Here is a 25,205-nt window from a genome sequence, read left to right as displayed (position 1 = left end):
TTTACAAATGTGCCTTACAGTTCTTTCACTCTAGGGCTGAAGTGATTTACTGAATAGCTTAAGAAAGTGTTATTTTCATTTGATGTTGCTAATGGAGGAATACTTAACTGTTACTCAACAGTATAAGGAAAGGTAGCTTCATTACATACACGAAATGCTGAGTGGCAGATAAGCAATACATAGTGGACTAGCTCAGTCATCAAACTTGTCAGAGCACAGACATACCTGAGCCACTTTCCCTCCCAACAAAAAATGGCTCTGAGCACTATGGGACTTAACATCTGAGATCATCAGTCCCCTAAAACTTAAAACTACTTAAACCTAAATAACCTAAGGACATCACACACATCCATGCCCGAGGCAGGATTCGAACCTGCGACCGTAGCGGTCGCGCGGTTCCAGACTGAAGTGTCTAGAACAGCTCAGCCACTGTGGCCGGCTCTCTCCCAACAGTATATCCTGAATGACACACATAATCCCGGGATAAATGATCGTATGTACTATGTATAGTGAATAATGAATTAACCAGTATCAATTGGAGTAGAAAAATAGCATTTATGATTTGAGAAATGATTGAAATGCAACAACAACATTTACAAGAAAATATTGTGATATAAATATGTTAAACAATTTAAATGCAACTAACTTCACAAACTAATAATAAACATTATTTAGCACAGATTTCACTAGTTTAACAAAATTACCTTTCATTAATCACGTTCACAAGAACTGAGTCCATTCTGAAAGCATCCTTGGTGCGCACTCAACACTAGTTAACACTAGTTAGATTAAAAAAAAATGTGGGTGCCTTGATCCATTTTGACATTTTAGTTGCTTTTCAGTTCTACAGTTATTACCAAATTTTTCATTTTCTCATTCATAGCATAACTTAAACTGGGGGACTGCAGTATCCTGTTTCCACGGAGGAATTTTTTTGACATAGCTACCTTTTTCTCTAGCTGATGAGTGTCTCTTCCCTTTGGTAACAATTTGTTTTGTAGTTACTGATCTTAATGTCTACAGCAATACTCTTCAAGATTCCCAAAGATGTGAGTTGAAACTACACCAAGTACAGTGACTAGCTCAATATTTTTCTGGTAATGACTTCATTATTATTTTACAGTAACAATGTTTAGAGTTGTACTTGGTGTGGCTTGGTGACTCAGCAGTAAAGTGCCAGACTACAAATCCAAAGGTCTCCGTTTAGTTGCTGGTATAGCTTAGGATTTTTATTTGTCATTTATCACTTCTTTCATCAATGGTTCACATGAGAAAATGCAGAGTTGCGCTGTAGTCTGGAATCCACGTTAAAACTGTACATCCTTCTATAGCTGGCTGGGTGAGTCAGTTTAAAGATCTGAGGAAAGCAGTGGCAAACCAGCTCCAATAGGACCTGCCTAGTAAAGCATTGTGCTGTTCAAAATAATCTTCAGATTGATGACTACTTTACTTTACTTAATAAGTGCACAATTATCTCAGTAAACTGTGGAGAAATTAAAATTGTCTCACATTACTGTGACCCTGAGTTTAAATTTAGTTACATTGATTTGCATCTAAAGTTGGACTGACATAATAAGATCTGCAAATTTGTGTTCTTTTTGTGTCCTTGGACCTCCAAAAAAATTATGGACTTACAATTTTTTACTTCTGACACTTTTATGTCTAACATTCATTCTAATCTGGCTTCCCATTTTAGGTTACTGGGTCTCACCCCCACAGAGGGTTTTTTTTTCCAAATAGCAAGTAATACATTACCAAATTTGGTTGAAATCAATCCACGAGTTTAGGAGCAGGTTTCTACCTGTTGCTTTGCCCACATAAGTGTATGTCATATGTGTTTCATGTATATTTAACATATTTCACACATATTTATACATATATTTCACCTGTATCTTTAGAAAATATCATCCTGCAGTTCCATTTTCATGCAGCTCAATGTTTATGATGTCATATCTCCTGAACCAGGTGTCTACAATGATTTACTTTTGCTGGTACATTCAGAGGTATATGCAAATATTGTCTGCGTAATGTGCCACTAATATAGTTAGTAGTGAAGAAGTAATAAAATAAAACATCATTCTTCTTGCAGCACTTTTAATGCATGAACAGCACAAATGTAGTAAGTAATAACCTTTTTTCTTTTCAGTATTTTATGGGCATTGTAAATGAGATAACATTATATAAAGGTTAGAAATTGTGTGTAAGGTTTGTTGCAAATCATCATCTGCTCTCATTCTCAAATACTGGATAAATAAAGTATGGGTATTCATGCATCATGGGCCACACTGCTTTTTCAACCCCACCCCCACCCTTTTGACAGATGGGAAGTTCCTACACCCACAGCGATTCTTTCCAGACAGTAAATGATAAATTTGGTTCAAATCGGTCCAGTGGTTTATGAGAATCTGTGGAACATACATACATACACACATACACACATACATACATACATACATACATACATACACACATACACACATACACACATACATTACCCACACACACATTTTTATAATATTTGTGGATTTGTTAATGAATTTCAACGAAAATCTGAGTGCACTGTCAAATCCAGATTTCAATATTATATCAAAACATTATTAATGAGACCCTCTGTGGGGTGGCTGGTAAGGAAAATTTTTTGCTGTTATATATAAATATGTTTGAATGTTGAAACACTTCCCGGACGATTAACCATATGTGCGGCGGCGGGTGGAATTACTGTTGTTAAAATGTTCCTATTATTTTTGCTGTTGTTTGCCGTTCTCAACACTGGCTCTCTAACTACAATATTGGCTACCAGAAAGTGATTAGCAAAACGTGAAGACTGTAATTAGAATTCCTAGTGCCCACTTCATCTGAGAATACACTTATAGTTACAGCTTATAGCTCTGAGGAATTAGGAGATTGTCCGGGATTTATAATCAAAAACGATTTTCTAAAATAGTTGAGTATATTCTGAAAGTCACAGATGAAAAACAAAAGAATCCACACAACCTAACTAACAGAGCAGTTCAGAGTCTAATGCGCTGATGCAACTATAATTGTCCAAATTGAATATTTAAATGAATGCTCGCCATAATTTGATGATAATATTTCATCAAACACCACGCTAAATAATGGTAGAATGTCTGTCCCGCGGCGGCACATGAAAATACGACAATACGCAAACTGAAGATCGATAATTAAAGTCATCCCAGAATTAACACTTCACTCGAAAATGATTTCATGGTTACGCGTATCTCGAGTAACTTAATACGGCATCCGAGGCTGTTTGTAGCAATGATACCGACGCGACGCGATTCCAGACACAGATGGTGTGTTATTCAGCGTCTGGAGAGAACTGGGGCCTTCCTCCCTCGCGCAGCGTTCTTATATATAAAGCCGCGGTGCGGACGGCTAAGGGAACGCCTGATCAAATCGGCTCTCCCGACTAGCCGCTGGGCTAGTAATGCACCACTTTAAGTTACCTAATAAATCATAGCTTCTCTTGCTGATGGCCGATGAAGCTCTTAATTTAAATGAGCATTCAGCATGCAGGTAAGTATTGATAATAAAATTTTGACGTGGCTAAGTTAAATATTTTGGGCGAGAGAATTAATTTAATTACACTGCACGCAGTAGACGAGCTCTGAACTGGCCCTTTGGAGATACGCTATCGCTACAGTTTTATAGGTATTCAAATGAAACTTCTCACATCTTTATGGTGATAGCGGATCTCCAACCTACTTAAATATAAACATCCTAGCCTTATTTATTAGCCTACTTAATCTATCTTGTTTCCTTAAGTTTTAAGACGAAAACCAGAAAATCATGAATTTCCACTAAAATTTTAATTTGTGAAATCCAAAGTACTGTTTTTATTAAATAATTATGAAAAATGAATCTAATTATCAATTTTTAATTTTCTAGCTCTTTTCTGTTGCGCCAATGATTTTTACAGAAAAACGTCCAATTTTCGAAAATGGCTAAAGTTATCGAACTGATATTCAACACATGTTGTTTTAGTATTACTCCTGACATGCTAGAAACATTTTAGGTTATTTGCTTGATTTTTAAAGTATTGCGCAACATTTATGACGTCAGAGCTAGTTATAACGGACTGGCTGGTACACAATGGAAAGACTGATGTGAATTTACTACAGCGTGAGTAGGCTGCTTCCCTACACCTCCAATCCATCATTATGGTCCAAGAATAGTGACTTCCCTTCAAGCTTTACTCTAGTTTTTTGTTGGCCATCCACATTTAGTTTTTCTTCGTTTCCACAATAAGTATAAGTTCATGCCATGTTGACGTCACTTTCTCAAGGAGAAATAACATAGCAAAGGCATTGTCACTGTTTTCTCTCTCTTCCCAAACAAAAGCAAATGTCTCAAATTAAAATCACATCAATACTTAACCACCAGGGGGCAAAAGACCAAATAATGTCACTACCAATTTTTAAAAGTAGTTAAAATTAATCCTAGCTGCTAGAACTTTCATGTTTTTTCCTCAGGAAAAAAGCAGTGCTTGACTACCAAAGGTTGGAGAGGAGGAGCCGGTTACTCTTACCCTGGATCATGAGTGACCTGCCCCGCCTTTGCAACCTTTCTACCAAACCCTTTGGAAGGAAAATACAAGTTCTGAAAGAATTCATCATCACCACCAGCAGCAGCAGCAGCAGCAGCACTCATACTATATTTGTAGTTGTCAACTTTGTGACGTATGACAAAAATTATGCTCTTTCATTTCGTCCTTGTGTTGTTATTTCTCGCTCTTGCAACACTGAGGTATAATACATGGATACAGTTACTATATCATTTTTTTTCATTTTTATGTATTATAATAATTGGTACTGTTGTTTTAACATTCACTGCTCTTTCATATTACCTCAATAATTTTAGTTACAATTCTGAAAGGAACAAAGCACTACTCCATAAGAAAGGAAGCATTCATGACATAAAAGACTATCATCTCATAAGCCTCTTCAGGATTTTGTACAAATTTTTACAAGAATATTGTTAAATCATATCAGTTGCATGCCTGACACAGCTCAACCCATAGAGCAGGATGGATTCCACAGCAGTGTCAGCCCACTAGACCATATACAGCTTCTGTAGGTTATGACATGGCTTTTGATTCAGTCAACCATCCTGCTTGTCATGCAAGCCTTAGTTGAGCAAGGGGTGGAGATGGCATCTATTAAAATCCTGTATCATACGTACAAAACTTCTGCAGCTTTTGTTAGTGTCATGAAACTAATTTAAGAGTTCGCAGTTTACAAAGGAGTGGCAAAAGGTAATCCCATCTCCCCCATCCTGGAAATGGAAATGTCAAAACCAAACTAGGGAGAAAGAGGCATTCAGATCAACAGAAAGAGACTTAACAAAATGAGATTAGCAGATGTCACTGTGCTACTGGAAAATGATTCTGACGAGCTATAGATTTTGGTATTGGATCTCACCTCAGAATGTCAGGCAGTGGGACTGAACATACATCTTTCCAAGATCAAAATAATGTTTACTAAATGGAGCCTGGTAGGAAACTCGCAATTAAAAAATACACTACTGGACACTGACAGAGAACACATCCATCAAAAAGCCAGCTTGTAAATATGACAGGAGGCATAAGATTGGAAATCTATCAATGCACCACCCTATGCTGGAAATCATTTGGAAGACATTCAACTATCTTCAGGTCAGACATGGCACTAAACCTGAAAAAAATAGTTTTTTGTCAGTGTGTTCTCATCAGGATGACTTACATCTATGAGACCTGGACCTTTGTTAATACACAAGACAGAAACTTACAACAGCACCGGAAGCATGTTGGGTGTTACAAGAAAAGACAAAAACGACAGAAGACATCAGATCAATTACTGATGTCGTAGACATCCTGGAGAGATCAGCCATTACGAAATGGCAATGGGCCAGCAATGTTTCCTGTAGAAATGATGACAGCTGGATAAAGGTGGTACTGGAATGGAGTCCAAGAGATAGAGACAGACGACAACAAAGAGTGCTAGACCAATGGGACAAAGACCTACAGAAGATTGCTGAAACTGACTGGCTGAATATTGCCCAACACCATTTCTCAAGGAAGAAGAAGCTGTATACATACCTGAAGACATACCTAAAATTTATGTGAATGAGAAAACAGCCTGCTTGAAAAGGGGCAAATATCATAGCAGAAACTGAATACTCATAAAGTAACAAGAAAGACTGAACACATCTGATTTCAAGCAAACGTAACAGAGAAATAAAACACATAATCAGAGAGAACAAAACTCCCATAAAAGAAAACACAATGACATCTGAAGGGAAGAAACCTACAGAAAGCTACAGAAGAAATTAAAACAAGAAAATGCCATAATCACAAAATCTGACAATGGCAATTTCATTGCACTCAAAAAAGAAAAGGAATACAATGATAAAACATTAGAATTCATTCGAAGCAACAACATCACGGAATTAACAAGTGATCCAACATACTGATACCAATGAAACTTACAGAAAACCCTGAAAAACGTAGAAACAATTTTCACAGACACACAAATTAAATAAATGACACAGAAAAATCCCAAGGCCCTCCACTCTAAAATCATTGCCCAAGATTCAAAACCAGGTACCCCTTACGCCCATTGATTGACTTCACCAAAGGACTGACATACTTCTTAGCCAAAAAAAGCACACACACACTGCAACAGAGTATATACAAACTTACCGAAAAAGAAGCCTGAAGAACTCAAGTAAGTTAATAGAAAAAATAAAAATGAAAACACACCAGAAATGGCAACAATAATTTCATTTTACATAATTCCCATGTACACACAAATTCCAGCAGAAGAAATTATCTACATTATAGAAAGAAATCTCCAGCTACACGATATAAAATCAAATCCTTGACAAAATAGTAAAATCAAAGCAATACAAAATAAAATATTGCTGCAGATGTGTGGTCGATATAATTTGCCTAATATATGAACCACAATCTCATATAAAGGAACTTCATGAAGACATTAATGCCCTGCACCCATAAACAGTCACCACTGAAACAGACAGATGAAAAACTCAATTTCTTAGATCTCACAATACGTAATAGAAACAACAAACATGAGTTCACAATTTATAGGAACCAATCCAATCACCCCATAACTCATAAAGAACCCAGCTCCAGGTATTTACTACACAGACAGAACAAAGGACCCATCAACAAACATGATTATACAGAAGAACGGAACACAATAAAACAACCATGAGAATGGGTATGATACAAAGACTATACATAAAATAAACAATAAAGTAGAAAAACAGGCAACACATAATCATGAAAAATACACACACACAACAAAACACAACTCACAACAAATCAGCAGATAGTAAGCAATAAATGGCACATAATGACTTGCAACAACAAAATCACACACACAGGGCGGGCAATATTAAAGAGACAAGGTTCAATACAGAACCAAAACACTATACAGAACAGAGTTGGAAGAAATATCACCAACACTGATAACTACAGCCAGTCTGGAATATATAAACTAACCTGCAACTGCTGTATATGTGGGTCAAACATGCAGGAATTTTAGAACCAGGTATACAGAGGATCTCACAGCAATGAAAAGCAATAGCTCACATTCAACATTTACTGATCACTTAACAGCACAGAGCCACAACCTAATCAACATAGAAACTGATTTAAAAATCCTTAAAATTAGTAACAGCCTATACCAAGAATTACCATGAGAAGAAAACTATCACATCCCAAAATCAATAGCCCAGGAAAAGAAAGAACTAAACGAATACATATCACTGTGCAATACAACCTAAATCTGCATATGATCAGCTTGTAAAATTAAATTTCTATCTCCCCACACTGCACACCATTCACTCTACACACCTATCCACAACTCTCTCTCTCTCTCTCTCTCTCTCTCTCTCTCTCTCTCTCTCTTCCCCCCCCCCTCACCCCCCCCCACACACACACACACACACACACACACATGAACTAAACGCAACAAACGTCAGCAACACTTCAAACCCGCATGCAACGTCCAAAACAAACATACCATGAAACAAAATAACACCAGTCACAGCAACACGTAATAGCAGTGAAAACTTCGAGCTTGGCAAGAAATCATATAAAATTTATACGTAATGACAAATACAATTGAAAAAAGTGTGTGATCTTGACATAAAGAAGTAAAAACACCACAGCATAAAAAAAACTCAAACAACACAATACATAGTGATTCTTGGTTGGAAATTCATAATAAACAGAAAAATAAAATAATGTTTTGCTGTTTGCAGATGACAAGCTGTAAACTGCACAGTAGAACTAAAGCTACTAGAATAAATACCCAATACCTCCATGTGAAGTATGTAAACAAATACATACATCCACTTTATTTTCAAATGTACTATAAAACTAGTAACCTTAGACATATCATAAATAAACAACACAGAATGGCTCAAATCAGTGACACACGTCTCAGCTCCAATGTAAAATCACTTTACAATAACTGCTCATTTTACAAATGTCAGCATTTTGCACCAAAAGTTTCTTTAAAGGTTAATGTGAAGCAATTTTGCAGAACAAAAATTATCATACCTACAGAAAATAGCACAAGAAGTCTGGGTGAAAACAAAAATACAAAGGTATCTTGCATAAGGCAGAACTGCTCTCAAATTTTCTTAGCAAGTACGGAAATAAGAGAAATGCAACATTCATATAATGATAAAAAATAATCAAAATCCTATCTGCTTCAGCATTACTTCAGTAGACAGTTACAAGCGTTACAAAAGCAAAAAGGTTCAGATAATCTGTTTGGTGTTGAAAATTTAAAGGCTTTTCCTTGATATCCATTACAGTAAGATATTCTGGAAGTCATTTGTGAACAATTTCATCTCTTGAAATGATACTTGGAAGAATTTCAATACAAGAAAGCTTCGAATCACTCTTGTGATTTTTAAGGATTCAGAAAATATTGAAAAACCACTGCTGATGTAGGATAAGAGGATCAGTCATTTTTGGATCACATATTTCTTTTGGCCATTCTCTCAGTTTCACAGATGCCAGTTAAAAATGAATACCAAACTGTTGTTCAGGGTACACATTCCAGTGAGAAATAGTCAATGAGTGGCTTAGTTCTTTTTGTAATTGCAGTAGCATCAAATGGCTTGAGCTTGATATGTGGGTGTCTTCAGCACTCTGCTGCAATAGATGACAGTTTACTGCCTGAGATGTTGGTTGGTATATGTGATCTTTGGGTGATCATCATATCCCATCAGGATCAATCCCCTTTCTTTGTAGTAGAAACAGTAACATCACAGTTTTTTCCACAACCATGGAACTGAATTTCAGGATGGTATGAATGGAGTTGGGGTAGAAGTAAATGTAACACTACAGCTCCATGTGGCCAGATAAAGAAGATATCACTAAAGAGATTTAATCATTCAAGCTTTTACCTAGGGGGGGAAAAACTGCTACTTTAAATGACAAAGAGATTTTCTTAGCAACACCCTTATCTGGAATGCCAAGTTTTCAAATTTCCTCATTTCCTTTCCTTCTTATTTCTCTTCTTTTTTTTCTATTGCACATAATTTGCACAATGTTATTACACTTGGCAGCACATGTATAAACAGTAAGATGTAGATCTCTTTCAACTTGCTCCAAATGTGCTGTAAAGACTCTTGCAGAAGAAAAATCCTCATCACGTTTACTGCAAACCGAATGTTATAAATAATATTCTGAGAAAGCCTGAGTGTTTACATTTGTCCAATGAAAAATAAAGTATATTTACCTGGTACCAGAAAACTCAACTGCCTCTAAATGGACTTCTAAAAGCAAAATAAATTTCCACGCCTCAATTTCAGGAGGGTCCAAGGAGTGGTGGTCAACCAAGTATTTTGCAACATTATCACGTATTTTTCTCTCACTCGATTTTCTAAATATATTTCTCAGCTCTTCTTCAGAATTATAACCCTGTAAAATATGTAACATTCAGTTACACATCAAAATGAAGAATTTACTACCATGTTTCTAACAAAATATGTCTTAGGCTTACAGTATAATTATTTTCAAGGTACAATTTGGTTGTTTTTTTTTTCCTCTTTTGATTTATTTCCCAATCCTTCTCCACATGCTCAATCTTTTGTCCCCTCCCCCTCACCCCCACCCCTCCTCCTTACCCCATCTGCCCTTATCAGATTACTGTTAGGCCTTTCCCATGAATAAGTTTCTCCACTTATTAGACAGCATTCACATTCTCTGATCAACAACTCATTGTTCAGTACTTAATTCCTGTGATTATATTCTTTGTTCAGTACTTAATTCCGGAGACCATAGTAGCAGTGATATTCTTACAATAACTGAAATAAAAATTTGTAACAGTAATACACAGCTACACTAATCTACATTATCATAGAAAAGATGTTGACTTTTCAGAAATGTATATAGTTTGCTACTGGGCACAAAATAATAACTAACTGCAAACACACTATCTATTTACATTGATTAAATTGTATCATTCCAAGTTTTGACATCTCATGTTGGTCTTCATTTGACAGCGTGATGGTGAATTTCAGAAATCATCCCCTGAAATAAGATCCACTCCATTTAATTTTCTCTCCACGTCACATACCACCTAAAATAATTTTGACCCATCCCCCCCCCTCCAAAGAAAAGGGTGTTCTCCTGCTGATACTTGGTGAGTAGATTTTTTATCTATCCAATTAATGTGTGTTCTCCTGCTGCCGCTTGATGAGTAGATTTTTTATCAGTAACATTTTACTGTCAATATATATATATATATATATATATATATATATATATATATATATATATATATATATATATATATATATATATCTCTGCAACATCTTAGACATACCCCTCTATGCTGAACCTGTACCAACTTCCTTTCCGTATGGACACCTGATGTAATACTTGTATACCCCATCTCGCAATGAGCAAATCAGTACCATTACTTACAAGGCCTTTCAGGACAGCTAACAACAACAAGAATACGGATGAATAAAGATGACAAAGATGATGATGGAGTTTTTAGTTGCTGAGTAGTCAATATCATGGTTATATGAGCCCATGTTGAATATGAATGTATGCAGTTGAATGCCTGTGATTGAGTGATAAAAGTTTTCCTCAGAAAAGAAATTGAAAATGATGATGCACTATGGAAATATATTAGCATTTTTTGAAACAGTATGACAACATCAATATTTAGACAATTGCAAATGACTCCCACTTGAGGACAGATCTGCAGGGAGACACGCCACCCCGTCCCTCCAGAATTCACCAATACTGGTAAACACTACTCAATTCAATATGCTCTCAGGTAACACATTATATTGTGTGGCAGACCTTAAAATGTATAAGAGTTTAGTTTTTAGGTTGATGAAGTTATAATTTCACATTATAAGAATATTAAAATAAACAATAAAAATATGCATTATCTTGTGTATGTCATCACATGTGCTCGAGAACATGTCCTCACAATTCAATAAAATTATGGTAATCTGAAAATAAAACACTGCTTCGTGTAATAAGGATTAGCTTGAATGTAATACAGTAGATTGTTTCCAATGGAAAATCCCAGATGAAATAATGACAATATTATAAAAAGGATAGACTGCTACTCACCATATAGTGGAGATGTTGAGTTGCAAAGAGGCACAACCGAAAGGCTGCTAAACAAATAAGTTTTTGCCCAACTGTGTGTGATGAGAGGTGCAATCTGGGTGCTGGGGATAAGGTGGAGGCTGACGTGGGAGAGGGAGGGATAGCAAGACAGGGGTGGGGGATGGTAAAGTGCTGCTTGTGAGAGCATACAGAGACATGGTGGGGGGAGTGTACTGCAGATAGATACAGTTAAGAGAAGGGCAGGGGGATGGGGCAGGGTTGCGGGAAAGGAGAGAAATAAAAATGCTGTGGGTGCATTGGCGATATAGAAGGCTGGGCACTGCTGGATTGGGAACAGGAAAGGGGACAGGTGGGTGAAGGACAGTGACTAACAAACACTGTGAAAGCAGTCATGTTATATATGAGCGAAGCTGCAACCACTGTGCTGCATTCTACATGGGTATGACAACCAACACCACAAAACTGGCCACAAAAAAACTGTGGCCAAGAAACAGCTGGACCACTCAGCTGCTCAACACACTGCCCAACAGAATGCTCTAAACTTCAAAGACTGCTTCACAGCCTGTGGCATCTGGATCCTTCCTACCAATACCAGTTGTTCTGAACTGCGCAGGAGGGAGCTCTCTCTGCAATATATCCTACGTTCCCATAACCCCTTGGTCTCAACCTTCATTAGTCACTGTCCTTCACCCACCTATAGCCTTCCCTGTTCCCACTCCAGCACTACACAGCATTCTATTCCACCAATGCACCCACAGTCTTTTTACTTCTCTCCTTTCCCCCCCCCCCCCCCCCCCCAACCCCTTCCTCTCCTCCACATTTCTACTAATCTCCCAACTGCACCTATCTGCCATACCCTCTCCCAACCATATCTTTGTATGCTTCCACAAACAGCACTTTATTGTCCCTCACCCCTATCCTGCTGCACCTTCCTTCCCCACCCCACCCCAGCTTTCACCTTAACCCCAACACATAGATTGCTTCTCCCATCACGTGTAGCTGCTCACAGTCTGGTTTTGGTGGCCAGAGACAGAGATCACATGTGTGAGAGTTGTGTTTACATGAATGTGTTTGTGTGTGTGCCTCCAGAAGAAGGCTATTTGGCCAAAATTTTACTCGTTTTGCAATCTTTTTGTTGTACCTGTCTGAGACTCAATTTTTCACTATATGGTGAGTAGCAATCTATCTTTTTCGTAATATTGTCAATAGAATTGTTCCACAGTACATAAGGCTGTCTGACCACTAATATAAAAAAGGAGAAAGAGGCAGCCACTCAGTTATTAAAATCCATTTCCTGACAACTTAGGAAAGAGTCCTGGTTGCTCAAAAAATTTAAAACTCATGCTATGTTGAATCACTTAAAATAGAGAGCATGCCTCAGTTCATGTCATTTAATGTTCTCTTATCAACATACAAACAATATTAAAATATGGCCAACTGTTATGACGACACCATGTGTATTATATGTGGTTTGATGTGTGATTTAAAGAGCAATGCCCCAGACAAAGAGGAGCTAAATGATTTGGTTTCATCAAAGTGGACATTCAGAAGTATGCCACTGTCACATGACTGTCTTAACTGTCCAAAGGTTGCTGTCATTTGGAAGGTTTTTCAGAGACCACCATAAATCACAAAATTTTGCTGACTTATTTAAATGATTTAAAGGAACAACAAGTTTTGTAGTACAAACATAAGCTTCAGGCTACACTGGCAATAAAAAGAATATTTATCAAAGATACACACAGATATTACAGTTGTTCTTTACAGTCTCTGAAAGTGTGATGGTCATCCTAAAACATTTACCAAAAGTTTGCGTATACATTAAAGTTGTTCTTTACAGTCTTGACATGTGCTGTGGACATCCTTCTTTGTAAGATGACCATGTCACATTCAAAGATTGTAAAGAAGAAGTTAAATATCTATGTGTACTTTGGATAAATGCTTTTTATTGACATTGCAGCTTGAGGATAAGGTTTGTATCTCAAAATATTTTGCTCCATTAAACACCTAAATAAACCAACAAATTTTGTGACTGGTAGCAGTTTCCAAAAAATTTTTTCATATTTCTGAAACAGTCATGGTCAATTAAACAGTCAATTGGCCTAAAATTATAGTTACTTGTTTCCAGCCACTCTCCTTCTCAACTACCCATGACTGCCCTTATCTGTGATATAAGTGACTGCAGTGAGATTTTACATGATATCACTGAATTCTCATCACATGCCTTCTTGGTTGCCAAGTCTGCAGTCTGGTTGCCATGAAATTCGATGTATCCCATACTCAAAGGAAAGGCACTTCCGTATAGACAACAAGGTACTCTTTTCTAATATTGGATCTCTGCTAAGTACATTCTTTAGCTGCTTCACAAGGCACTCAGGGAATATGAGCAAACGAGAAAATACTTTGTATGAGTACATCTCATCTGATAAAAAGCCTCTGAGATTGCATGCAACTCAGCACTGAAGATTCTAAATTCTGTTGATAAGCAATTTCTTAGGAATGTCTGGGATAACAATGTGACAACTTGAGTACGTCCACTTCCTTGGGGCCATCTATGTAAACCATCTTGTTTCAATCTGGAATGTTATGTTACTGAGTATGGCACCCACCTCCATTAGTGCAGCACCAACAGTGTAGGTATTATGAGCTTCTAAGTAGAAGCAAGATACTTTTTTATAGCTTTGCCTATTGGAATACTCTCTTTCAAATTCTGAAGGTGGCAGGGGTAAAATACAGGGAGCGAAAGGCTATTTACAATTTGTACAGAAACCAGATGGCAGTTATAAGAGTAGAGGGACATGAAAGGGAAGCAGTGGTCGGGAAGGGAGTGAGACAGGGTTGTAGTCTCTCCCCGATGTTATTCAATCTGTATATTGAGCAAGCAGCGAAGGAAACAAAAGAAAAATTCGGAGTAGGTATTAAAATCCATGGAGAAGAAATAAAAACTTTGAGGTTCGCCGATGACATTGTAATTCTGTCAGAGACAGCAAAGGACTTGGAAGAGCAGTTGAACGGAATGGATAGCGTCTTGAAAGGAGGATATAAGATGAACATCAACAAAAGCAAAACGAGGATAATGGAATGTAGTCGAATTAAGTCAGGTGATGCTGAGGGAATTAGATTAGGAAATGAGAAGCTTAAAGTAGTAAATGAGTTTTGCTATTTGGGGAGCAAAATAACTGATGATGGTCGAAGTAGAGAGGATATAAAATGTAGACTGGCAATAGCAAGGAAAGTGCTTCTGAAGAAGAGAAATTTGTTAACACTGAGTATAAATTTAAGTGTCAGGAAGTAGTTTCTGAAATTATTTGTATAGAGTGTAGCCATGTATGGAAGTGAAACGTGGACGATAAATAGTTTAGACAAGAAGAGAACAGAAGCTTTCAAAATGTGGTGCTACAGAATAATGCTGAAGATTAGATGGGTAGATCACATAACTAATGAGGAGGCATTGAATATAACTGGAGAGAAGAGAAATATGTGGCACAACTTGACTAGAACAAGGGATTAATTGGTAGGGCATATTCTGAGGCATCAAGGGATAACCAATTTTGTATTGGAGGGTGGGGGGTGGGGGGGGGGGCAGTGTGGAGGGTAAAAATCATAGAGGGAGAACAAGAGATGAATACACTAAACAGATTCAGAAGGATGTAGGTTGCAGTAGGTACTGGGAGATGAAGAAGCTTGCACAGGATAGAGTAGCATGGAGAGCTGCATCAAACCAGCCTCAGGACTGAAGACCACCACAACAACAACAACAACAACAACAAGTATGGGTGTGTTTACTTTTTTAGCTTACTCTTTAATTTGTTGTGAATGTCTGTAGTGCAGATTTACACCATCTTTGGTGTGAATAGGACTATGAATGGTATGTTCGGATGAGAGATGTGTTAAGAGTTCCTTCACTCACAACTCTCAGCGGTGCTGTTTCTGGTTAAGCAGCCTGAGGCTGTTGGCACTGAAACCAAAGTAGACACAAGGTATTTGCTATGACTCAGTATGAGCAGAGGTTTATACTTAACAACTGGAATAAATTAATAATTACCTCCTTTTATAATCCTACTGACTTTGATGATATAGTTGCTGGAGATTCATGGATAATTTGAGTCTCATTTTGACTCATAAAATTACACACTGATGGCAAAAAAATTGCAAAACCAAGGAGGAGTTGCACAATATGAACGAAAGCTTGTAGATGTGTTTCTATATCTGAAAGGTGATGTCTACTCAAGTTTCACACCAGTCACATAAGAGTAGCACTACTAGCCCCACTATAATATTACAAATTGCTTTAAATATACACTTTAATAGTCATGGGCATTAATTACCTTTGAGAGTGGACACGGAGAGCTGATGTTAGTCAAGAATGCCTTTAGGACAATAAAGACACCATTATCAACACATCACTGAGTTTGATCAAAGTCGTGTAATAGGGCTATGAGATGCTCAATGTTTCTTCCGCAATACTGCAGAAAGGCTTGGCTGGAATGCAGCCACTGCACATGATTGTTGGCAGTGACAGTCATGAGAAGGGACGGTCATAAGAACACCTAGCTCTGGACGGCTACTTGGAACTACCAAGAGAGAAGACCACTGTGTTCAGCATATGGCTGTAGCAGATAGTACTGCACTACAGCAGCAGTTTCAGAAGAAGTTGGCAAACACAACAACACAATGAACTGTTACAAATTGCTTACTTCAAGGACAGCTACAAGCCAGATGCACTGTAGTGTGCATCCCAATGGTCCCAAACTGCCGTCATTGGTGACTGAAGTGGTGCTACGAAGCAGCTCGTGGGAGGGGAGGGTGGAGTTCTGTTGTGTTTTCTGATAAACACTGGTTCTGTTTCCGAGCCAATTATTGCCATGTGGTGGTTAGAAGGATGCCAGCTGAGGGCCAGCAACCAATCTGTCTGAGTACGAGACACATTGGACCTATACCTGGAGTTATGATGTGGGGTACAGTTTTGTATGGCAGCAGGAGCACTCTCATGGTTATCCCAAGCTCACTTACTGAAATTCTGTACATCAGTCTCATGATTCAACCTGTTGTGTTGCCATTTGTGAACAGTATTCCAGGGGGTGTTTTCTAATAGATAACGCTCATCCACATATTGCTGTTGTAACCCAACATGCTCTACAGAGTGTCAACATGTTGTCTTGGCCTGCTCAATCACCAGATCTGCCTCCAATAGAGCATATGTGGACATCACCAAACAAAAACCAGTGTTATCCACCCCTGTATTGACTGGCCAAGTGCAACAGGCACGGAACTCCAGCCCACAAATTAACATGTGGCACCTGTACAACACAATGCTTGCACATTTGCACGGTTGCATTCAACATTCTAGCAGTTACACCGGTTATAAATGCACCAGAATTTCACATTTGCAATGGCTTATCTCATACTTACATTAATCTGTGATCCTGCAATGTTAATCACTTAACTAGGTTTCATAGGTAAATGTATTCACAAAATGCGCTATTATACAGTAATTATATTTTTGTGCTGCAATTTTCTTTTTTCCATCAGTGTAGTTAGTGGTGTCTTCAATCTATCCTCAATACGTTGGCAAAAATACATGTTTAAATCAGTGGTAGACATAAAATATTGTCCAAACTCAAACTAACTGCTTTCTGTGAAAAGTATTTTGAGCAAGTATTTCAAGAGGCCACACAAAGAGTAGATGGTTACAACTACATTATAGATCTCTTTGTGTCTATCAGTCTTGGGCAAATAAAGAGCAACATGATGGATACAGGAATTAGTGACCACAAGGTTGCTGAAGGAAGATGGAATATCCAAGTCTATCAAAAAAAATTCACAAATTATATCTATTTAGAAAAACAGATAACTTGATGTCTTCCTAAGAGACACTCTCCAGTCCTTTAATACTAACTACAAAAGTGTCAAACAATTGTGGCTTAAATTAAAAACAAAACAGAAAAGTAGTGTTGATGGCAATTGTGAGTTTTGTACCAAGCAAATTAAAATAAGTGATGAAATGGATCTCCCATGGTACACAAAACAGGTCAGGGTAATGTTCCAGAAACAATGAAAAAAGTATGCCAGAAATAAAAGAACACAAAATCTTCAAGATTGGCAATGGTTTTTCAGACACTCGAACCTTCGTGCAGACTCCACTGTAAGATGTTTTCAATAGTTTTCACAACAAAAATCTAGCTTGAAATCTTGCAATGAAACCAAAAAGTTTCAGGTCATATGTAAAGTATATCAGCAGCAAACCACAATCAATATCCTCACTGTGCAATGGCAATGGTAATACTACCAATGACATTACCATTAAGGGAATTATTAAATATAGTTTTCCAAAAATCCTGCACCATAGCAAGAACAGTGAATATTTTAGAAATCAAATCAAGAATAGCTGCCAACAAGAGTAATTTCAAAACAGATACTCTTGGTGACCACCATGCATTCAGAAAATATCATTCTTGTGGAATACAACTGGCTCTTTATTCATGAGACCTAATGAATTCTATCAACAGAGGATTTCAAGGTGATTCCACATTTCTAGGTTTCAAGAAGGCTTTTTGACACCTCTCCTCACAAGAGGTTTTTAATCAATTTTCTTGTCTATGGAGTACAATCTCAGTTGCATTACTGGATTTGTAATTTCCTGTCGGGTCACAGTTTGTATTCAGAAAGAGATTTTCACTCTGCAGCAGAGTGTGCACTGATGTGAAAATTCCTGGCAGATTAAAACTCTGTGCTGGACCGAGACTCGAACTCGGGACCTTTGCCTTTCGCGGGCATCTCAGCTACCCAAGTGCGACTCACGCCCCATCCTCACAGATTTACTTCTGCCAGTACCTTGTCTTCTACTTTCCAAACTTTACAGAAGTCTCCTGCGAACCTTGCAGAACTAGCACTCCTGAAAGAAAGGATATTGCGGAGACTTGGCTTAGCCACAGCCAGGGCGATGTTTCCAGAATGAGATTTTCGCTCTGCAGAGGAGTGTGCACTGATGTGAAACTTCCTGGCAGATTAAAAATGTATGCCGGACCGAGACTCGAACTCGTGACCTTTGCCTTTTGCCGGTATCAGAGTTTGCATTAATTGACAGGAAGTCACCTAGTGATACTGAAGTGATACCTGGGGTTCTGCCAGGAAGAGTTAAAAGCCATATAATGTTCTTAATCTATATAGCTACTTTAGGAGACAATCTGAGCAGATTGTTTGCAGATGATGATATTGTTTATTATCTAGTGAAGTATCAGAAGAACAAAATGAATTACAAAATGATTTAGACAAGATACTGTATCTGCATAGTTGTCATGGAGACAATTGTCTCTAAGCAACAAAAAATGTGAGGTCCTCCACATGAGTACTAGAAAAGTCCCATTAAATTTCAATTAGAGAATAAATAAGAAAATTTTAAAAGTTGTTAATTCATCTAAACACCTAGGGATTACAATTTCAAACAACTTTAATTGGTGTCATAACATAGAAAATATTATGGGGAAGGCAAAGCACAGACTGTGTTACTGTGTTTTATTGGCAGAACACTTAAAAATGTGATAACCATATTGTCCTCTTCTGGAATACTGCCACACAGTACAGAATCCTTAGCAGATAGGACTGATGATTAATATCATCAAACAAGTTTAGAGAAATGAGCCCATTTTGTATTACCATGAAATAGGGGAGAGAGCGCCGTGAATATGATAAACAAGTTGGGGTAGCAATAATTAAAAGAAAGGTGTTTTTTTTTATTATGGCAAGATCCTCTTACAATATTTCAATCACCAATATTTTGTTGCCTCCCACATACATAGAGAGACATGACAACTGTAATAAGAGAAATCTGAGCTTACATGGAAGGATTTAGGTGTTTATTTTTTCCAAATGGTACTCATGAGTGGAACAATTGAGAACCCTCTGGTAAACATTTAAATGTGAACTCCAGAGCAATAACATAGCTTTAGATATGTAATAAGAGAGGTGCTCCACGCTCCTTTGCAGGTGGCTAGTGGGAGTCGGTAGAGCAACTGGAGGTGATGTGTTCCTGATCCAGGTTTGGAGGACAGTTCCTGTCAATGAACAGCTTGGCAGCTATGAAAATGAAAATGGAAATATTGTTCATCGTTTGTTGGTCTTGTGTGACTAAAGATCTTAAATATCATTAGAAAGTTGAAGTTAAATGACAAACAATGGTTAAATCAAGCAAATTCAAGCACAGGCATTCAGGTTGCAAATGGACAAAAGATAATCTTGGCTCTTGATCAAGACTGTAATTAAGTTGAAAATAAATCTGCACTAAACGAGGCATCCAGGTTTTTATATACATATAAAGCATTCCTCTGGATGGTCCATGAACATTTTGGTACAATGAAGCCATGGATTTAAAACAAAAAGACTTAGTTGTGGAGACATCCAAATGTTGGGAAAGTTAGTGTCAATTGCTAAAACATAATCTTCAGTTGCAGAATCTTGTAATCATACAGAAAACAACTTTTTTATAGGCAAAAAGCACAATTCATTCTTAAACAACTTTTAATCTGTTAGTTTATTAGTTTGTATACGTACCACATTAGTCAGAAGCATTCTTGACTGTGCAATGTCTTTGTCTCTTAAGAGTTCATGGATTCGTTTATTAACTATATTCCTCATAGTAGTCATTATCCCTTGCGGTTTCCAGTTACGCTCTTTAATCAAGTATGTCTGGGCCAGAGGTACAGAATTTTTAGAAACTGAATCAAGTACAATATTTTCGTCATCCATAGAGGTCCATGAGTTCCACAATAGCTTTGAATCTTCTGACAAACTGTCAAGTGGTTGGTAATCATTCACAGTAGTGTTTTGCTCCTTTGGGTATCTGCTAAGTTGGGATCGTAAATTTATGACATGTGCCATTATTTCTGTAACAATGTGTTTTAATTCATGTTTGTCCATGAAATCTGAGATTTCACTGTTTCTTCTTTCACTGTAGATTTTGTTGTGTAAAAACTGTATCAGTTCATATGCATGGTTCAAAGACAGCAAAATTAAGTTAGAAGTAAAAGCTACATTTCTTAAGTTTTCCTTGACAGCACATTCAACAACATGAAATAAATCATTCATGTTTTTTGTTGCATTGCTCAGTATTTTCAAGAAGTTTTCATCTGATGGACTTTCATGGAATGTATTCTTGAAGGCTGAAAAAAATATACATATGTGATGTAAACAAAAATATGGAATAACTAACTTATTTTCAGGGTGAAAGAAGCACTGTACTGAAATAAGGAAACAGAAAAAAATCAGTAATATGGTATATTATAATTTCTTATTATATAATAGACAAAATTAATAGATATCAAAATGTGCCAACCTTGTGAGTGCAAACCAAATGATAAACGAGCAACATCCATCTGATGTTGTTTCAGACTTTCAGACAGTGCAGCTAATGGAACAGTCAAGTCTTTCCATTCTTCACCCTGTAACAGCTGACTGACTGTTTCAGTGTCCATACACTGCATTATCTGTAACATACAGTTTGGAAAGTAAAATGTGAATGTTTCTCTGTAGGAAACGGGTACAGTTTACGTACTAATGTTCATTCAGCACCATATATAGAACTCAATACTACAATTATCAATAATTGATAGTGCTGCATTCATACAAGTGCTTCATTTTAATCTACCTCTGTGTACATATCATATTTAAAGAGTGTTTACTATGAATTCTTCCTTAATATGAAACTAATAACTTAGGCAGAAACAAATCAAATAAACTTATCAATACGGTTAGTTAATGAGGAAACATAGACTATCAGCTCACAACAATGCCAAATGAGGAGAAAATGTGAAACCATTTTTATCTCTTCAAACAAGAAGAAGAGAATAAGAGTAAGAAAGGTGTGAATTACTGCTGGAAATTTAAAATCAATCAGAATCCACTCACAACTGTCAGATGTTCAAATATATCATCTATCAAGTAAAACAATATAAGGAATGCGTAAAAAGTCCTGCAAAGTTGATGAAAAGCACTGAAAAGGAAGTCAAAAGTCTGTTAGGATATGGTCCACACAGAATGGTACTAATGTGCAGTTCACATAGTGAGTCAAAGCAGAAACTGTCAAGATTCCAGAACAAAAATGGCTCTAGCATCAGCACAGTGCAACTGCTGACACTTCTTTGAAGTGAAATACTTCAGCATTCTACTCCTAAGGTCTTCTAATCCTAAAATAACAATAACATAGATAGAAGAATTATCATCGACTAAAGAGATTATCTGTGTTGTGAATAAGTATTTTTAGGATTTAAAACAAATTATTCTTTTATCAGGTTAAGTGTATTTGTTGGACCAAACATATTGAGCGCTAGGGAAATTATGTTGCGAAATAAATTTTTGTGAAAATAAATGTTGTTTTACCAAACTTATCGATCCAACTTCAAATAGTAAACTAGTAAAATGAGACAGAATAGCAAAGCAATACTTACCTTCAAAAGGCAAAATATTTATCACTGCAGATAGATGCATATAAAAGTGAAAGTGACAACACTCGCTTAGCTTTGGAGCTATAAGTTCCTTACTCGAGGAGGAGAGACAAATAGGTTGGGGAGGGTTGCAATGGTAGAGCATGCTAGTAAGACTGCAGGATGAGAGGGATTCACAAGTAAGTGAGGCCAAGGGTAAACAAAAATAAAGATCTATGGGGAGGTGTCTTCATCACTGTCTATCTATGTTCTCACTTTAGATGGGTCTGATTGACCCTGGACCCGTTTTTCTTTTTTAGCAGTCCCCAACCCATTGTCCTTTCTCCCTCATGATGATGATGATGATGATGACCATATGTTCGTGTGACACACACACACACACACACACACACGCACGCACAGAGAGAGAGAGAGAGAGAGAGAGAGAGAGACCACGACAAAATCCACATAAGTTGAGGGACTGAAAATGTACAGTAAAAAGAAATGAATATACAGATAGCCGTGGCTGGCCAGTCACTGAAAGAAAAAAGCTGAGCCAGCCACTCTGAAACACTGCCTAAAAGCTTAGGCTGGAGTCTACACACTTCACAAAACTTTAAAATTTTCAGTACACTCATCTCATGATCAGCTGAAATTGACTGTATATCCCCACTGAAATTCCCTTCTGACCTCTCACCACAATATAAAGAGGCCCATTAAAATCGTGGTATTCAATGATCTTCATGCCACAGGTATAAAAGACAGGCTCACCCTATTGTCAGTGTAGGAAGCCATGTGTTACGGGACTGTTCCCTATTTGGAAGTGGGTCCGACACAACAGTGAAATGACAGCCTGCAAGGGAAGGTGCAGCAGGCCTCCTTGGAGGCTCGGTCAGCCTGTTCATTGCCCCAAATACCCACATTCCCCAGTATCCAGCAAACGATACTCACTTCCCCTGCCACTGAAGGAAGTACGAGGGTGGTTTGAAAAGTTCTCGGAATGACCACGAGAGGTCAGCACTAGCACAAGTTGTTCACATGATATTCATTGTTGCCTGTAAATATGTGCCATGTCAGTGCTCTTGGAAGAGAGCTGTGGTGGTGACGTGGCTCTGTTGTTCATGCGTTGTGATTTGCGATGACGGAAAAAAATCAAGATTGGAGCAGTGATTAAGTACTTCATAAAGAAAGGTATGAAAGCAAAGGACATTCATGCCGATTTCCAGAATACACTGGGAAACTCTGCTTCTTCATATTCAACTCTTGCCAAGTGGACAAATGAATTTAAATTTGGTCAGGAGAGCTTAGATGGTGATCCCCACAGTGGTCAGCCAACATGTGTCATTGCTCCAGAAATCATTGCAAAAGTGCACAAAATGGTCATGGAGGATCGCAGCAGGGAATTGCTCATGCCTTCCAGATGTCATCTGATAGGATATATCACATTTTAACTGAAGAATTATAAATAAATGAATTATCTGCATGACGGGTGCCACAACTCTTGACCCTGGATTAAAAACATATGCCATCGCCATGGCAAAATTACAGAAACTAAGGTATGAATTGTAGCCACACCTGCCTTATTCACCTGATGTGGCTCCACCAGGCTTTCATCTCTTCCGAAAACTGAAAATTTTTCTTGGTGGAGGAAGATTCAATTCAAACAAAGAATTGATAGCCGGAGTTGACAACTATTTTGCAGGCCTGGAAGAAACTCATTTTCAAGATGGGATCAAGGCACTGGAATGTCGTTGGAATAAGTGCATTAATCTACAAAGAGATTACACTGAAAAATAAAAAAAGTTTCAGTAATGTTAGTACTTTTTTTCTATTCCATTCCAAGAGCTTTTCAAACCAACCTTGTGGATTGACCAAGTATAGGCCGATATTAGACTATAAAATTTTCTTTGACAAAGAAATCTGATCAAATATTCGCCAATTTTCTTCGAGAAAATCTGACATGGTTCAAATAGGAGTATTACACTGCCGTTGAATTTTCTTTGACAAATATCTCCGACATCACAGTTCCTTCAGAATGGCTGAAAAAGACCCATTACTGTGCTTTGCAATTGCGTGTACCACTACTGCATTGTATTTACATTTGGAAGAGGAGCAGAAGAAGAGAAAAAGAAAAATTACTTGAGTGAAGCTGTAGATTTCACAAGTTGCTAAAAGCATCCAACAAAGTCTGTTATTGTAGTGGTAAGTCAGGGATGTAAAGTTGTATGAAAATTACTTGTGAATGGACAAGATTACATTTCAGTATATGATCAGGAAAGTGGCTCCTCATATTACAAAGCAGAACACTCACTTCAGAAATGCTAAATCTGCAAAAGACAGACTTACTGTAACAACACAATTTCTTGCAATAGGAGAGAGCTACTCCAGTTTACAGTATAGAAGTCAAATACTGCAGTGCACATTGACGAAAATAATGCCAATAACATGTGGAGCTATTTATAAAGTACTGAAGGAGGAATATCTGAAGCAAATAACTATTTAGTACATATTACAGCCATTAAGAAATACTTTTATTTCTACGAAAATTGTAGATTTTCTCCTTCATATCCTCTGGAGTACATCATGGCCATACTTCATGGGTAATGGCCTCTGCATATTTTTTTTTTTCTTCTTCTTATTCTATTTTTGTATTTGGGATGTCACAAGTTATACAGTTCTTCATCTACCTCATACATTTTTATTAATTTCATTGGATGGGCAATGCGCTATGTAAATTTTGAAGCCATGTTGATACACATTAAATGTCAGACAACTGCAGCAATGCTAGTGCTCCAACTGCAGTAGGCCCAGAAACCACATCCACAGCTCACGAAAGTGTGTGGTGAAAAAGAATGCACACAGACTTCTTGGTGGAGAAATTAAAACTCCTGTTTTCTGTACATTCCCTCAACCAATAGTCAGTTGCAACTGATGAGTTATTATTGCAAGTTTCAAGGAGGATCAAAAGACAGAGAAGTCACTGACAAACAAAGAGCTCTGGACAGGACATTTAACAACTGATGAATATTGTTATTAATAGCTATCGCAAAGACAGCCACACTTAAGACACTACCTTGAGGTACACCGTTTTCGTTCTCAAAGTGACCACAGAGGACATCACTGACTCAATATGTAACATAGCATGGTGA

At 37.5% G+C, this 25,205-nt stretch overlaps 1 protein-coding gene across 1 annotated transcript in view; it reads right to left on the bottom strand.

Annotated features, from left to right (window-relative positions):
• The window catches only part of LOC126263434 (spatacsin), a 351,500-nt gene that overhangs the window by 234,642 nt on the left and 91,653 nt on the right, over positions 1-25,205 (bottom strand). The window contains exons 8-10 of the mRNA XM_049960526.1: positions 20,970-21,120; positions 20,189-20,796; positions 9,783-9,964 (exon numbers count right to left, since the gene is read on the bottom strand). Coding sequence (XP_049816483.1) covers positions 9,783-9,964; positions 20,189-20,796; positions 20,970-21,120 — 941 coding nt within the window. The remainder of the gene's footprint in view (positions 1-9,782; positions 9,965-20,188; positions 20,797-20,969; positions 21,121-25,205) is intronic.

Source organism: Schistocerca nitens, chromosome 6 (assembly GCF_023898315.1).
Source record: "Schistocerca nitens isolate TAMUIC-IGC-003100 chromosome 6, iqSchNite1.1, whole genome shotgun sequence".
In the NCBI taxonomy this organism is placed as follows: Eukaryota; Metazoa; Arthropoda; class Insecta; order Orthoptera; family Acrididae; genus Schistocerca; species Schistocerca nitens.
The sequence above is the reverse complement of the archived record's forward strand: the minus strand, read 5'-3'. Positions and strand labels throughout refer to the sequence as shown.